The sequence below is a fragment of the Engystomops pustulosus genome, chromosome 2 (assembly GCF_040894005.1).
Source record: "Engystomops pustulosus chromosome 2, aEngPut4.maternal, whole genome shotgun sequence".
In the NCBI taxonomy this organism is placed as follows: Eukaryota; Metazoa; Chordata; class Amphibia; order Anura; family Leptodactylidae; genus Engystomops; species Engystomops pustulosus.
In genome coordinates this window covers 221,027,481-221,044,650 of record NC_092412.1, presented here as the reverse complement: position 1 = coordinate 221,044,650, position 17,170 = coordinate 221,027,481, and the positions used below count along the sequence as shown (strand labels likewise).

The 17,170-nt window shown below is 41.8% G+C and overlaps 1 protein-coding gene across 1 annotated transcript in view; it reads left to right on the top strand.

Annotated features, from left to right (window-relative positions):
* The first annotated feature begins 1,217 nt into the window (after positions 1–1,217).
* AIPL1 (AIP like 1 HSP90 co-chaperone) overlaps positions 1,218–17,170 on the top strand; it is a 57,541-nt gene continuing 41,588 nt past the window's right edge. Inside the window, exon 1 of the mRNA XM_072138213.1 lies at positions 1,218–1,372. Coding sequence (XP_071994314.1) covers positions 1,277–1,372 — 96 coding nt within the window. The 5' untranslated portion in view covers positions 1,218–1,276. The remainder of the gene's footprint in view (positions 1,373–17,170) is intronic.

Sequence of the window (17,170 nt, the reverse complement as noted above, 5' to 3'; positions counted from 1 at the left end):
AGTGTAGATAGAGCAGGGGGAGGGAGTGACAGTGTAACAGCCTGTGAAGAAAGAGCACGGAAGGGCTTTATTTAAAAAGAAATAGGCCTCATTAAAAAGAAATAGGCCATGGATAACAAATATAAGAAGATCAGGCACAGTGTCGGGATCTATGAGTAATGTCCCTGGTTTATCAGGATGGATTTGGATTTTAGATTTCCTTTTCCTCAAAACTTCAAAAAGTGAGCAGGTAGCATTAAACAGATATAATAATCTTTATTTATATAGCACCATCAGATATTCCCACCTACGGACAGAGAGTATATCCTTAGTCATGGCTGGGAGCAATCCTACTTTCTATTTATCAGTAAGAGTAGCCTAAAGTTGGCCTAGGTTTTCTTCCAGCCGGCGCATATTATGACGTCAGCAGCGTCCGCATCATAGTATGCGCCTGCCGGACAAGAGGAGACATAGCCGCGCCCTGCAGGCTGTTACCGAAGAAAGAAGACGGGCGTGGAAGCCAGAAGAGGAGCCAGGCTGACATCGGGGAGCCGCGCTGCGCATCGGGGCCGCCAGAGGTTGAGTATAAAAGTTTTTTTTTTTTTTTTTTTTTTAAGTGCTGTATTGACTCGTTTATAAGCGGAGGTGAGGATTTTCAGCACATTTTTTGTGCTGAAAAACTCGGCTTATACACGAGTATATAAAGTAATCTGAATTTCTCCTCTTTCTTTCAACTGTATTGGTGTCCTCAGGACGCTGATACAATTAAAAGCCATGACAAGACAGGTAGCAACATGTTACTCCTTGGCAGCACTTTGCATTTAAGCAAGTGGGTTTGGTTGTAGTTTGGGCACTCGGTCTCTAAAAGGTCCGCCATCACTGCCCTATTCTGTCTTTTGTTGTACAAGCCCATTAATTGTTGCTACATGGGGTTCTATACCTCTAAGCTTGGCCCAATAAGTCAGAGTAAGATTGACCCTCTCATATGTTGCATTCTCCATTACAAGAAAAAATACATCCAGGAAATTTTCATTTTGTTATTTTGTGAGGATTATATTCGGACAAGACAGGAAAACCTACCTACAAAGGAAATATTTCCCTATGCTCCAGAAAGACATTTTGAAATATTGCTTATATAAGAACACCAGCTTCCCTCACTAAGTCAGGCAATCTGTGCTAAGACCGCTCAATCCTCAGGTCATATGCCTTGAAGGCAGTTTCGTAGATCCTTCCTTATCTCTATATAAAGGTTAATCTCGCAGTCTGAATCCATTTTCATCCACAGATAGCAGGTGCAATGGAGGAAGCAATAGGTTTGAACATAGAAGGTGTAAAGAAGAGAATTTATCATGGGGGCACAGGAGACCTGCCTAAATTTATCACCGGATCCAAGGTTTGTCTTGTTGTTTTGTAAATTTACTGACCATAGGAGTCATCGTTAATCTGCTGTGTTACTATTGTATGTACTGTAAAAGGGCAGTGGGAAGATTATCACAGAAGACAACACACTAACAACCTTTATGTGTCCCCTCCTGGGAATCTGTATGTACAGCTGTATTATTGTCACAGAACATGATGCTATACATGAATATGGCATAAATAGATATTGTTTATAGATAGTAGTGGAACATTTTAATTCATATTGAAAATAGATGATAGATACAATTCTGTATATAGATAATAGAGGAATTTATAGATAGATACTGTATAAAGATAAGACTGGACAGATAGATTGATAGATATATTGATATATAGTTGATATATCTGTTTATAGATAATTAAGGGATGTATTCTTTATATAGATAAAAGAGGGAAATATGGATAAATACAATATGCAGTACGTACAGAAAGTATTCAGACCCTATAAATGTTTTACTTTGTGTCAAAGGAAAGATGAATGCGGCAAAATACAGAGATAGCCTGGATATCCTGGACCCCTTTAAATGCTTCACTCTTTGTATCATTGCAACCAATTGGTAGGATAAAAAAAGTAGTTTTTTTGCTCATTAATGTACACTCTGCAACCCATTTTGACAGAAAAAAAACAAATGTAGATATTTTTTCTAATTTATTAAACAAGAAAAACTCAAATATCACATGGTCATAAGTATTCAGACCCTTTACTTAACTCACATTCTGTCCATTTCCTTCTTGAGATGGTTCTTCTCTTTCATTGGAGTCCAGCTGTGTTTAATTAAACTGACTGGACTTGACTAGGAAAGGCACACACCTTTCTATATAAGACCTCACAGCTCTCATGGCATTTCAAGCCCATGAGAATCATGAGGTCTTAGGAACTGCCGTGGAGCTCACCTGCCAAGGTTAAAAGAGACTATCCGCAGCACTCAAGGTTCCTAGGAGCACAGCAGCCTTCATAATCCTTAAATGGAAGAAGTTTGAGACAAACACTACTCTTCCTTGACCGGATGTTCAGCAAAACTATGCAGAGTGTGCCAACGGAAGCCTTTCCTCAAGATGTATGGAAGCCCAATGTATAGGAAACCGTGACATTTCGGACCCCTGAAGGGTACACAAGGTCCCTTAGTTATCCTTTTATAGACACTCCCAGGATGCACGGGTTCTGAGAGGCGCAGGAAGTGATTTAAAGTTGTCCACACAACTTTCGGATATTGCACAACAATATATCACAACCCTGAATGGCTATAAGATCCCTTTCACCAGCCTCAGTGAAACAGAATCTTATCAACCCTGAGCCGCCACCAGTTCTCCTTTAATATAAGCCCAGTCTGTAAAGGGATTATATAGGGTGAGGAACTAACCCTGTAGCATGTATATGACCGAAAAACATGGACAATTGGGTTCGGTATCGAGATAAGGGCACACTAGACAAAACAATATATACAATAGAGATATACACAGTTAAGTAAAGTACAAAATACAAAGGTAGCACTACACGTATCACGGTAGCACTACACACTTCATGGGTCCATCCTACCTGGTATTACGTCCCAAACCCTGAAGAAGGGGATGGTTCTGGTATCATTGGATCTGAGTGAATCCCTGGATCGCATTGATACCAAACCTTTGGGCTGAGATGGACCATAGCTCCATAACTGTCCCTAATCAACGTATTGGTTTTAGAGTTTTTATGACTCTTTGTCTCCTGTTTGAAAATTGGAGGGAAAATCAGCTGAAGCCTTTAGAGACAATTCGGCCACAGGGATCTTTTGCAATCTGGACACCTGCCATGTTGAAGGATTCCTGGACTATGAAAAATAAGATTCTCTGTTTCATGAGATGAAGATTGAACTTTTTGGTGTTAAGTGGTTTGTGTGGAGAAAACCAGGCCCTGCTCATCACCTGCCAAATACAATCCCAACTGTGAGACATGGTGGTGGCAGCATCATGCTATGGCGGCAGGAAGATGGAATGTGAAGGAAAGATGAATGTGGCCAAGTACAGAGATATCCTGGATGAAAACCTCTTCCAGAGTGCTCTGGACCTCAGACTGGGCGGAAAGTTCATCTTCCAACAAGACAATTTAGGGGAGAGCTGATCTTTTCTAGTTACCCATAGCAACCAATCAGAGTTTAGCTTTCATTTCATAAACAGCTGTGGTAAAATGAAGCTGAACGCTAATTGGTTGCCATGGGCTACTAGAACAGTTCTTCAACATCCTACCTGAGGGAACTGGAGAGGATCTGCAAGGACAAGGCAGAGAATCCCCAAATCGAGGTGTGAAAAAATTGTTGCATCATTTCCAAAAAGACTCATGGTTGTACTAGCTCCAAAGCTTCTTCTCAATACTGAGCAAAGGGGCAGAATACTTAAAGGGGTATTCCGGGAATATGAATGTCTGACACAAAAACCCATGATGATATAAATAAATGAATACAACAGTACTCAATGTCATTAGTCACAAAACGGAGCATAAATTGTTTGATTTTATGATTCACAACATTTTATGTCCTCTCTAAAGTAGGTGGAGTTATCACTAAGATGGCCGCCACTGGAAAATACAAGTTCCATGATGCTTTAGTTCTCAGTAGCTCCTCCTCCCTCTTATGCTCTGCTCCCAGTGATGATGTAACAGGTTTTCTTGCTCTGTTACCATAGTAATGATGTGTAACTGCCATCACCACAACACTGATCATACTGGATGCACTGCAAGCAACCGACTACAGCCAAACATAGTGGTGATCACATGACCTGCCCAGGCAGGTGCAGGACATGTGATGTGGACATGTGACCAGCGGCCATCTTCTGTTCTGCGACGGACCGCGCGGAGGAAATCGACGGACTGATTAAAGGGCCAGTAGCATTTTAATTCTTCATTACAGTCTATGTCACCAGCATTTTTCTGCTAAGGGGAGCAAAATTTTAAATAACAACTAATTACACATTAGCTTATATTTTGAGTATGCATTTGCATATGCATTATGCTGATTCCTGGAATACCCCTTTAAGACCATGTGATATTTCAGTTTTTCTTGTTTATAAATGTGCAAAAATATCTACATTTCAGTTTTTTCCAGTCAAGATGGCTTACTAATCAGTTGCAATGAAACAAAGTGTGAAATATGTAAAGGGGTCTGAATAGTTTATGTACCAACTGTATAAATAAAAGATAGATTGATAGGAGATAGATAGATAGATAGATAGATAGATAGAAAGGAGATAGATTATAGATAGATAGATATGTGATAGATAGATAGATGGATAGATAGATAGATATCAGGCCTCCGATCCTCCAATAATGATATTCAAAAACGGGCAGCACTCCCAATTGTGGAAAAATGTGATTCTTTTATTCCATGGTGAGCAACAACAGCAAAGTTTCGGCTCTAAAGGCTCTTTAGAGCCGAAACGTTGCTGTTGTTGCTCACCATGGAATAAAAGAATCACATTTTTCCACAATTGGGAGTGCTGCCCGTTTTTTGAATATGATAGATAGATAGATATGAGATAGATAGATAACAGCACTCCAGTAGATCCAGTGAAAAAATAATGGTTTTAATGCATGTTTAATGTGACTTTTCGGCTCATGGAGAGGCTTTTTCAAGGTTTTACAAGCTTGAGAAGGGCTCTCCATGAGCCAAACCTCGCAATGAGCTTGGATTAAAACCATTATTTTTACTATTTTGGGAGGACCTCTGCCTGGCCCTTGTAAGCGTGCACCCACAAATTTAATGTACTGTGCTTCCAAAGAACTTTCTTTTTGTAGATAGATAATGTAAATGAGATTTTTTTTCTTTATCTTGGATCCTTATCTACTTATTACTGGGTTAATGTACCTTTCTTATAAACTAACCATCCATGCGTATAAAATACTGTAGGTCTATATCACAAACACCCGGATAGACGCTTGTAATATCCATATAATATAATCCATCACTTACGAAGCCAGAAGTGCCTGCACCGCATGATCTTTTGCTGCTCGTGTGTAACCTGGGATTTCAGTGGCTTTATCACTTAGGACTGTCAGATTACACCATAGCAGATGGTGACACATATAATGACAGCTGTGATTAATACTCTTATTGATTGAATTTATGGTCTAGGAAATTTGTAAATATCGTTAAGTATTTGCAGAAAACCCCTGTCACAAAAATGATGGGATTTTGGGAGACAAGGACCTGCACTAATAGCATCAGCAACTATGTGTATGCAGATCTGAGCTGCCTATATATCTGTGATCCTGCAGGCTGGTTGGAAGAAAGGTCATAGACTGCATAGTGTTATTAGTCAATGTATTTGTGGCATCTAAATACTCTTTACAAGGGGTTTTCCCACAAAACAAGTTCGGCCTTATCCACAAGATAGGGTCTAACTTGCTGATTGTGAAGGTCTCAGTGATGAGACCCTCACAGATTACTAGAACGGGGGGGTCCGGTGTACCTCGTTGCTCCCAAAGATGAATGGGGTAGCCCAGACATGCACGTCCTGCTGTACCGTTCATCTTGAGAAACGATGAGGGGTAAGACTGAGGTACATCAGACCCCATCGTTCTATTGATCTGTGGGGATCATATCACTGAGACCCCCGCTGATCAGCAAGTTAGGCTCTATCCCGTGGAGGGAGTGAGGGAAAGGCTTCACAATTGAATAAGTGCAATGTAGCTATTTACTAGTTTTTATAATTAAGATTACAATAATGCCTGTTTTTTTGGTATTGAAGTAAGAACTATGAACTATGGGTCACACTATGGAATGGGTCACACAGATCTGTTTAGGGAACTTCACCGGCGATGATCTTATTCAAAAAGGGATCAAATCAGTATTAGTTCAGCAAAGGGGCCAATTTTCCTTTTAGACTCTAGGTGATCTTGTCTACCAGACATATTGCCACATCTATTATAGTGGCTGTATTTGGTACTACATTTTAGTCAGGTGACTAGGACAGAGCTAAATGTAGTGCCAAGCACAGTCAATACCCATTGTGAGGTGTTGTGCTGAGGCTGGGAACCATAGCCCCTTTAAATAAGACATCATGAGAATGCTGAGAGGGATTGTCCAAAGATAGGGGTCCGACGATGACAGAGCACATCTCTAGGCTATCTCTAGCACTCTCATTCATTGTCAGTGGGTGTGCCAGAGCCAAGTAATTTATATAGCTCCTATAGTATTGGCTGGATCACCAGGATACATGCTACATCTGCCCCTTTAATGAGAATGGTGGATCTGGTATTGTGATTGACAAGGGCCAATTCTCATGATCAGTGTGCTTCGTTCACTGTCCATTAAAGAGAACCTGTCATCAGGAGCTCTTTTTCTAGATCCCCCATGTCCCCATAGAGAATAGTGTAAGCATTGCCCAAGAGATTAGAAATTCTGCCTGAAAAGAAGAACACTTAAAATTACAATTTAATGAAAACCTTTAAAATTGGGCCACTCTTCAGCCACTGAACTATCAATTTTATTCAGGCTTTCAGGTCTCACTCTCTTAGTATCTCCTCCTCCACTGCTGAACTAAGCTGTAGCTATGTTCTCATAGCTGTTGTGTACTCCTATCCAATTGTGGATCACAGAGTTCTGCCGAATACTGATTTTTACATGAATGCTGCAGATAGTAGCGATCAGCTATCCTAGTCTCTCTATGTATCCCATGCCTGACGCGTTTCTCCAGCCCCAGTCAGTGGGTGCTGTGTCATCAGAGGCAAAGGGTTAATTCCAGGTATACATAGTGTTGCGGCTGCACACCACACAATTTATATTGGGCCCAGTATTGCTGAGACTATGCCGGCGGCTGCACCAATATAAATTGTGTATACACTATGTATACCTGGAATTAACCCTTTGCCTCTGATGACACAGCACCCTCTGACTGGGGCTGCAGAAATGGGATACATAGAGAGACTAGGATAGCTGATCGCTACTATCTGCAGCATTCATGTAAAAATCTGTATTCGGCAGAACTCTGTGATCCACAATTGAAAAGGAGTACACAACAGCTATGAGAACATAGCTACAGCTTAGTTCAGCAGTGGAGGAGGAGATACTAAGAGAGTGAGACTGTGGACACATCCATACCCTGTGTCACTATCCCCACAGTGTTGAAAGCCTGAATTAAATTGATAGTTCAGTGGCTGAAGAGTGGCCCAATTTTAAAGGTTTTCATTAAATTGTAGTTTTAAGTGTTCTTCTTTTCAGGCAGAATTTCTATGCAGAGCTGTGTCCCTAGTCCCATGGGAGTGGTCAGTGAGGAGCGGTTTCCCCCAACCTTCAGAAAAGTGCTCTGTCATGTATCGATTCCAAATAGAAAAAAACCTTCCATGTCCCCCATATCTCCCCCCCCCCTTGTTATTTCCCCCATCAGGACGTTATACATGTCTACTCCACTCCTCACTGGCCCCTCCCATGGGACTAGGGAAACTACTCTGCATACAGATAGGTAATTTATCTTTTTTCTTTATTGTTTTAGTACAACAATTCTTTGGCAATGTGTACACTATTCTCTATGGGGAAGACAAAAAATGGCTCCTGATGACAGGTTCCCTTTAAGCCTTTTTCAGGCAGTAAATATATACCTGTCCATGTAATAATCAATGAAAGGTTAGTAGCTTCCATACATATAGATGGTATTGGAACATTGTTTAGCAGAAAAGCTGCCACACTATGATGATGTGAAATTTATTCCAAGGAAGATTTCTGGAATTTTAGGGACAATTAGCTTAGTGGGGTGAATTGTGGTGCCCAATATTTCTGCATGTGTAATAGAAATAAGAAGGGAACAGCTTGGCTTGTGATAAAATACCAAAAATTGCTGTAAAGGAGAAATAAATGTAATTGTCATTCAGGTTGCGACAAAATAGTTTTATACAAACACCCTCTGAGGATTTATGCTCAAATATGTTTTTCTTGATCTAAATAACTTGTAGAAGAACTATGTCAGCGTATTTCCTCAGTTAATTAGGCTACAACAGAAATGAAATAAGTCCCCTGATCCCATCCATTTTTAATTGTATTTCATTGCCAGTGTTATATAGGCCCTGGGTGGCAGCACATTGCTACATGGAGTAATTAATCTTGCTGTGTTTATAAAATTGTATCACTTGCACTAACAATTTTAAAGGGGAAATTAACCAAACCTGGATTTATATTTCCTTCCCTCATTTTTCTACCCATTGCTCCTACTTGTCCTTGGCACAGTCACAATAACGCATGAAAAAAAATTGGAAATATGGTTTCAATAACGGTCTTGTACAACCCCCCTCTACCAAACTTAAGCTATTCAGACATGGCAATTTTCTTTTTGGTTGGCCTTTGGTGGCTGTTGCTTGTGGACGAATAAGCCACCAATGATCTCCCAACATGGCCTTATACAGCGTGGTACCCACAATTGACTTTTCAACAAATATCTTATTTGTCTCATAAAAGGGCTCCAATCATTGTCCGTTTTAGGAAATCGATTTTTACAAACGGAAATGGAAGAGTGACCCAATACTTGCATCTATAGAAATGTAGTAGCAGGCTACAAAGAGTATTTCTCTTTTCCAATAGCCAACCGATCCATGCATTATGTAAAGAGACTATCAATTTCAGTGGAGACAGGGTCACTCTAAATTTCCCTGGCGCAGAAACCTGGACCACAATGCAACCATGCAATTGCTTGGCCCCAGATATCAAGAGGGGCCACACTAAAGACCTCAGTATTCCAATACAGGTATGGCAGGACAGGGAGCTATTTATAAGGAATAATTAGCATGAGGGCCTAGAGATACGAAATCCACCACTGACAAAAAAATTATTTTTAGCTACGTGTTTTGGAAACTCTTGTAATGAAAAAACATGCACATGTTATACAGTGATCCATTTTATATTCATAAAACTGAAAACAAGGTTCACATTTATATGAATTAACTACTTCATGTCTAGTTTGTACTAGTGACCACCTCAATTTAGTGTAAAATGAGGTCAGGGGCGTAACTACAGTGGTAGTAGCCATAGCAGCTACTATGGGGCCCACAGTGTCAGGGGGCCCTGGCATCCAGCCTGACACACTAAAGAATGTGCACCGTTATATACATATTATGCTGCACATTGTACAGCAAAGTTTGTGTATAACACTGCACATCTTCCTCAGTACACCGGTGGTCAGAAGCTACTGGGACAGATCTGTGTAAGTCTATAAATATTTGTGTGTAATAGTGTATAAATGTGTGAGTATACAAATATGCATATTTTCGGGGGGAGGGGGAAGTAGGGGGACCCCATTTAGAAGTCTGCCTCTTCTAGTTAAACCCTTGTATGAGGTCACAGTGAAGTGGTTAGTAGTCTTATAGACTTTGATCAAAATATATAAAGGACCTTGTGTGCAGAAGTCACTGAATAATATTCTATATGGATTCAAAGGAAATGTACCATCAAAATCAGGCATGATGAACCAGGCAAACTTATACATAGATCAAGGCACTGTGACTGTGATAACCATCTTGTATTTGGTATCCATGGCCTCCTTCATTCTAAAATCAACGTTGAAAATTATGTTAATGAGCCAGAATGGCTCTGGGGCATTATTGAGCCCATTCGTGTTATAGCTTCATAGGCTGCCTGGATCTATGAGTAAGTGTCCTTGATTTATCATGCCTGATTTTGATGGTAGATTTACTTTTATACATTTGTTATATATTTTATATTTGTGTAATTTATTAACTGTGACATATGCTCTTTGTCCCCTTTTTATCTGTATGATAATTCCCTTTTCTTTGTTGTAAACAAAATAGATTTTTGGAGGATAAAAGATTTGGAGAATTGTCCATGAATAGTCCATTATTCATAAGACACTATAGGAGACGCCTTGATGAGGTCGCTAATGATTTTCAAGACCCTCTAAAATAATGGCCTAACAGTATCAGAAAAGAACAATCGAAATAATCAGGGAGAATGTTCCCAACTAAAACAGAGATAAGAAATATAAAATGATTTTCTGCTAGTTTAAGAGTAATAGCTCTATGTGGTGTATACAAGATCCGGAGATTACAGCTCTGCAATTGTGTAATCGCACAGATGCCACACGCACTTATGAGCTCAGTAAATCACCGCATGATCACAATTGATATCATAGTCTGGTTTTTCCATTGTGTAGACATTTGTACAGACAAACTGCATCCCTTCTGTTTCTATAAGGACTTATATGCATTCATTTTTTCAACTACTCGTCTTATAAACTTTATTTTGGCTAAATATTGAAGCTATATATTAAGCCTAGCACATTACTCAGAACAGATGAGAAGAGGACATATGAATGATTACATAGCTGTTTACATTGTGTTTACAAAAGCATGTGCTAACACACGTGTTAACATAGTGTTAACAAATGAATGTGTTAACACTTGCATTAACATTGCATTAATGCATCCTTTATGTGAATGCAATATTAACAGCTATGTGATCAGGCAAATTTCCTGTTACTGCCACACACCCTCCAAGAAACTTGATTATTTAAGGAGGCAGTTAAAGATTCAATACTTCAGACTTCTCGGGTTCTTGTTAGGAGTTCTAGGTGAGATGGGGGGGGGAGTGCATTCTCTTCCAGAATTGTGATATTAAACACCCTGCAGTAAGATTGTATAGGCTTAGGGCACATTCACATGGCCGTCTGCGGGGACGTACATGCGGCCGCAAATTTGCGGCCGCATGTACGTCCCCATAGACGGCAATAGCGGCGCGGCGCAGATGCGGTGCCACACATGTGTGGCACCGATCCAGCCCGCACACCGCAAAAAGATAGAGCATGCTCTATCTTTTGGCGTGTGTGCGGCCGTGCGCCGCTATTCTCTATGGAGGGAGGAGGGGCTGCCTCCTCCTCCTCTCCAGCACACGGCGGTATGCCCGCACGGCGGGCATACCGCTGTGTGAATGTACCCTTAGCTTGGTGGCTTTCTTGCCCAGAGAGAGCAGGATATCCACCGTAATTTCTGGGCAGAGAAGGGCACGTACCTCCTGCCAATTGCATTGTATCCGGGAACATGCCCAGAATATGTGGTGAAAGGAACCCCCCACTGAAATTCAGCGCCAACACTTATCGGGTGCATGAGGAAATAATCTGTCCAATAGGCAGGGTGTGTGATACCAGTGAATCATCAGCTTCTATTGATTTTTCTGTGTAGTACACAGGGAGGTTTTGGCCGCTATACGCCAAATCTGTTGCCATGTCATCGCATTTCTCCTTAAAGGAATGTGGAACAAGTGCATCAGGGTCAGGGTGCAGAAACATCAGGTAAATGTCAGAAATGAGACCTGAGGTGTGAGCAAGGACCTTACATATCTATACAAACTTAATAGCTTTAGAGACTCTTCAAAGTTGTTAAGTGATTGGAGTACATGTCGAATGCGCGTGTAATGGAAATAAGAGGAATGCCGAAGGACAAATTTTTCTTGTAGGGTGCCAAAAGGAAGTATTTTTCTAACCCTGTAGTCTACAATATCTGCAAACATAAACAATCCTTTACCATGCCATGGTTTGATATCGGTCCCTGACCATATGTGTTACATACACTCACCGGCCACTTTATTAGGTACACCTGTCCAACTGCTCATTAACACTTAATTTCTAATCAGCCAATCACATGGCGGCAACTCAGTGCATTTAGGCATGTAGACATGGTCAAGACAATCTCCTGCAGTTTAAACCGAACATCAGTATGGGGAAGAAAGGGGATTTGAGTACCTTTGGACGTGGCATGGTTATTGGTGCCAGAAGGGCTGGTCTAAGGAGTATTTCAGAAACTGCTGATCTACTGGGATTTTCATGCACAACCATCTCAAGGGTTTACAGAGAATGGTCCGAAAAAGAAAAGACATCCAGTGAGCGGCAGTTCTGTGGGCGGAAATGCCTTGTTGATGCCAGAGGTCAGAGGAGAATGGGCAGACTGGTTCGAGCTGATAGAAAGGCAACAGTGACTCAAATCGCCACCTGTTACAACCAAGGTTGGCAGAAGAGCATTTCTGAACGCACAGTACGTCGAACTTTGAGGCAGATGGGCTACAGCAGCAGAAGACCACACCGGGTGCCACTCCTTTCAGCTAAGAACAGGAAACTGAGGCTACAATTTGCACAAGCTCATCGAAATTGGACAGTAGAAGATTGGAAAAACGTTGCCTGGTCTGATGAGTCTCGATTTCTGCTGCGACATTCGGATGGTAGGGTCAGTATTTGGCGTCAACAACATGAAAGCATGGATCCATTCTGCCTTGTATCAACGTTTCAGGCTGGTGGTGGTGGTGTCATGGTGTGGGGAATATTTTCTTGGCACACTTTGGGCCCCTTGGTACCAATTGAGCATCGTTGCAATGCCACAGCCTACCTGAGTATTGTTGCTGACCATGTCCATCCCTTTATGACCACAATGTACCCGGTAACATCTGATGGCTACTTTCAGCAGGATAATGCGCCATGTCATAGTATCATAGTATCATAGTATATAAGGCTGGAAAAAGACACAAGTCCATCAAGTCCAACCTTCAAGAATTAAATAAATGTTTTATCCCCATAACCCGTGATATTTTTTCTCTCCAGAAAGTCATCCAGGCCTCTCTTGAACATGTACATAGAGTCGGCCATAACAACCTCCTGCGGCAGAGAGTTCCACAGTCTCACTGCTCTTACAGTAAAGAACCTTTGTCTATGGTGATGGTAGAATCGCCTCTCCTCTAGGCGTAGAGGATGCCCCCTTGTCCTGGTCACAGGCCTAGGTATAAAAAGATCTTTGGAGAGATCCTTGTACTGTCCGTTCAGGTATTTGTACATTGTAATGAGGTCTCCCCTCAGTCGTCTTTTTTCTAAACTGAATAATCCCAAATTTTGTAATCTGTCATTGTATTCTAGTCCCCCCATTCCCCTAATAATCCTGGTTGCTCTCCTCTGCACCCGTTCCAGCTCTACTATATCCTTTTTATATACTGGTGCCCAAAACTGTACACAATATTCCATGTGTGGTCTGACCAGGGATTTGTATAAGGGCAGAACTATGTCTTTATCATGAGAATCTATTCCTCTCTTGATACATCCCATTATTTTATTTGCTTTAGCAGCAGCCGCCTGGCTCCGGTCACTAAAATTAAGTTTACCATCCACCAATACGCCCAAGTCCTTTTCAGCTTCAGTTTTACTAAGTAATTGACCATTTAGAACATAATTATACTTTTTGTTTCCATGGCCCAAGTGCATAACTTTACATTTATCTACATTAAACCTCATCAACCATTTCTCTGCCCATCCCTCAAGCTTCCACAAATCCCTCTGTAATGCTAAACTATCGACCTCAGTATTTATTACTTTACACAGCTTAGTATCATCTGCAAATATTGAAACTTGACTGTGTAAACCCACTACAAGGTCATTAATAAAAATATTAAAAAGAAGTGGCCCCAATACTGACCCCTGTGGCACTCCACTGGTAACATCAACCCAATCTGAGAATGTGCCATTAATGACCACCCTCTGTTTTCTATCACTAAGCCAATTACTTACCCAGATACACAGATTTTCTCCTATTCCCAGCAGTCTCATTTTATATACCAACCTTTTATGTGGCACGGTGTCAAATGCCTTTGAAAAGTCCAGATATACAACATCCACAGCGTCCCCCAGATCCAGTCTTGAACTTACCTCCTCGTAGAAACCAATCAGATTAGTCTGACAGGACCGATCTCTCATAAACCCATGCTGACGCTGGGTTATAAGGTTGTGCACAGTGAGATACTCCAGGATAGCATCTCTAATAAACCCCTCAAATATTTTCCCCACCACAGCAGTTAGACTTACGGGTCTGTAGTTTCCAGGATCGCTATTTGATCCTTTTTTGTATATTGGTACCACATTTGCTATGCGCCATTCCTGTGGAACATAACCAGTCCTCAGTGAATCTTCAAATATTAAAAATAACGGTCTGTCTATCACCGTACGTAATTCATGCAGAACCCGGGGGTGTATGCCATCTGGCCCAGGTGATTTATCTATCTTAGTGGTTGCGAGGCGCCGCCGTACCTCTTCCTGGGTTAAACTGTTGACATTATAAAAAGAATTTACATTATTCCTCATTGTGTCTTCCACCAGGGGATTTTCCTGGGTAAAGACAGTTGAGAAGGCGACATTCAGTAGATTGGCCCTTTCCTCATCTCCTTCCACCATGACCCCCATGTTATTTCTAAGGGGACCCACGCTCTCTGTTTTTAGTTTCTTATCATTTATATACTTGAAAAATAATTTGGGATTATTTTTGCTCTCCCTGGCAATATTTCTTTCAGTCTCTATTTTTGCGGCCTTTATCTGTATTTTACAGGATTTATTTTTCTCTCTATAATCCTGTAATGCCTCATCGCTACCTTCACGTTTTAGCACCTTAAACGCTTTATCTTTCTCGCTTATTGCTTTCCTTACAAGACTAGTTAGCCACATAGGCTTTTTCTTGTTCCTTTTATGCTTTTTCCCATAAGGTATGTGTTTCTCACAGGACTTTTTCAGAATATATGAGAAAAAGTCCCATTTTTGGGGGGGGCTTTTGTCTTTGAGAGCATTATCCCAGTCTATGCCTTTAAGGTCTTCCCTTAGTTGATGAAAATTTGCCCTCCTGAAGTTTAGAGTGTTGGTTGCCCCTTCACTAACGCTCTTAGTAAAGCGTAATACAAAATCAATGATATTATGATCACTATTCCCCAGGTTCCCCCCAACCTGTAGTTTTGATACCCTATCAGGTCTGTTAGTAAGGATAAGGTCCAGCAGTGCCCCCCCTCTTGTTGGCTCCAGGACTAGTTGCGACAGGTAATTGTCTTTTGTTGTTGACAAGAACCTGCTGCCTTTGAAGGACCTGCAGGTTTCTGCCCCCCAGTCGATATCTGGGTAATTGAAGTCTCCCATGATAAGTACTTCACCATGCTTTGAAGCCGCATCCATTTCACTTATCAGCATTTCCTCTGCTGCCTCCATTATATTTGGAGCCTTATAACAAACCCCTAGTAATATTTTATTTTTATTTTTCCCTCCTCTTATCTCCACCCATAGGGACTCCACATTTGCGTTACTGATGTCATCTCGCAAGACGGGCTTGAGGCAAGAATTCACATATAAACAAACCCCTCCCCCTTTTTTATTTATACGATCCTTTCTAAAAAGACTATAACCATCTATAGTAACAGCCCAGTCATAGCTGCTGTCCAGCCATGTCTCGCTGATACCCACTATATCATATTTCCGTTCCAACATCAAGAGTTCCAGTTCCTCCATTTTGTTTGTGAGGCTTCTGGCATTTGTGTACATACACTTTATATGGTTTTCCCTGTCCGTATTCCTTTTGTCCTTATTCCCCAATCTCATTCCAGCCCCCCTTCCTCCCCCATGGACTATGGCTCTTCCCAGCTCTCTATGTACACCGTCTATTTGCCCTGCACAAGTGTAGTTGCCCTCCCCCCAGGTCTCTAGTTTAAACACTCCTCCAACCTTCTAGCCATTTTTTCCCCTAAAACAGCAGCCCCCTCCCCATTGAGGTGCAGCCCATCCCTACTGTAGAGCCTGTAGCCCACAGAAAAGTCAGCCCAGTTCTCCATGAACCCAAACCCCTCCTTCCTACACCAACTTTTGAGCCACTTATTTACCTCCTTGATCTCCCGCTGCCTTTCTGGTGTGGCACGTGGTACAGGCAGTATTTCGGAGAAAATTACCTTTGAGGTCCTTGCCCTGAGCTTATGGCCTAAATCTCTGAAATCATTTTTAAGGACCTTCCACCTACCTGTTACTCTGTCATTAGTGCCAATGTGGACCATGACCGCTGGTTCCTCACCAGCCCCTCCCAGTAATCCGTCAACCCCATCCGCAACATGCCGAACCCGAGCACCCGGCAAACAACACACTGTTCGGTATGCACGGTCTTTGTGACAGATTGCCCTGTGTGTTCCCCTAATAATCGAATCTCCCACTACCAGCACCTGTCTGACCTTGCCTGTGCTCCCATTACCCTTCTTACTGGAGCACACATTCCCCTGGTTGCTAGCGGCCACATCTTTCTGCAGCATTGCTACCCCAGAGCTGATATCCCCCTCATCCGCCAGCCTGGCAAACTTATTGGGGTGCACCAGATCAGGACTAGACTCTCTACAACTCTTCCCTCTACCCCGCCTTCTACATGTTACCCAACTAGCTGCCCCCTCACTCTGCACCTCCATACTTCCCTCCCCACAACCATCTTCCCCAGAGAGTTTGTGCTCCAGGAGCAGCAAACTTCGTTCCATATTATCAATTGCCCGTAGCCTTGAAACTTGCTCATTTAGATCCAGAATCTGGGCTTCCAGATGAGCAATTTTCACACACCCCACACAGAAGTATTCCCCCTCGAATGGCTGTTCAAGGAAAGCATACATGGCACAGGATGTACACCGTGTAGCAATGCCACTTATGGAGTCCATTATTCTAATGGGGATTACAATAGAAATATGCACAGAAAGAAGAATCTACAGTCAGAGTAACACAAAACACAGCAGTTACCTGCTAAAGCCCCTCAAACTTAAGTCCCTTAAACGTAAGTCACACTTAAGACACTGCACACACTTCAGATCAATGCACACTCGCCGCCAAGCTCACACACTCGCTTTGCTAATGCTTTTTTAAAAGTTATCTGCCACAAAAATCTGCAGAGCTCACTGCACAAGATCTGGCTGCAAACCACCAAAGCTGGAATCATCTCAGACTGGTTTCTTGAACATAACAATGAGTTCACTGTACTCAAATGGCCTCCACA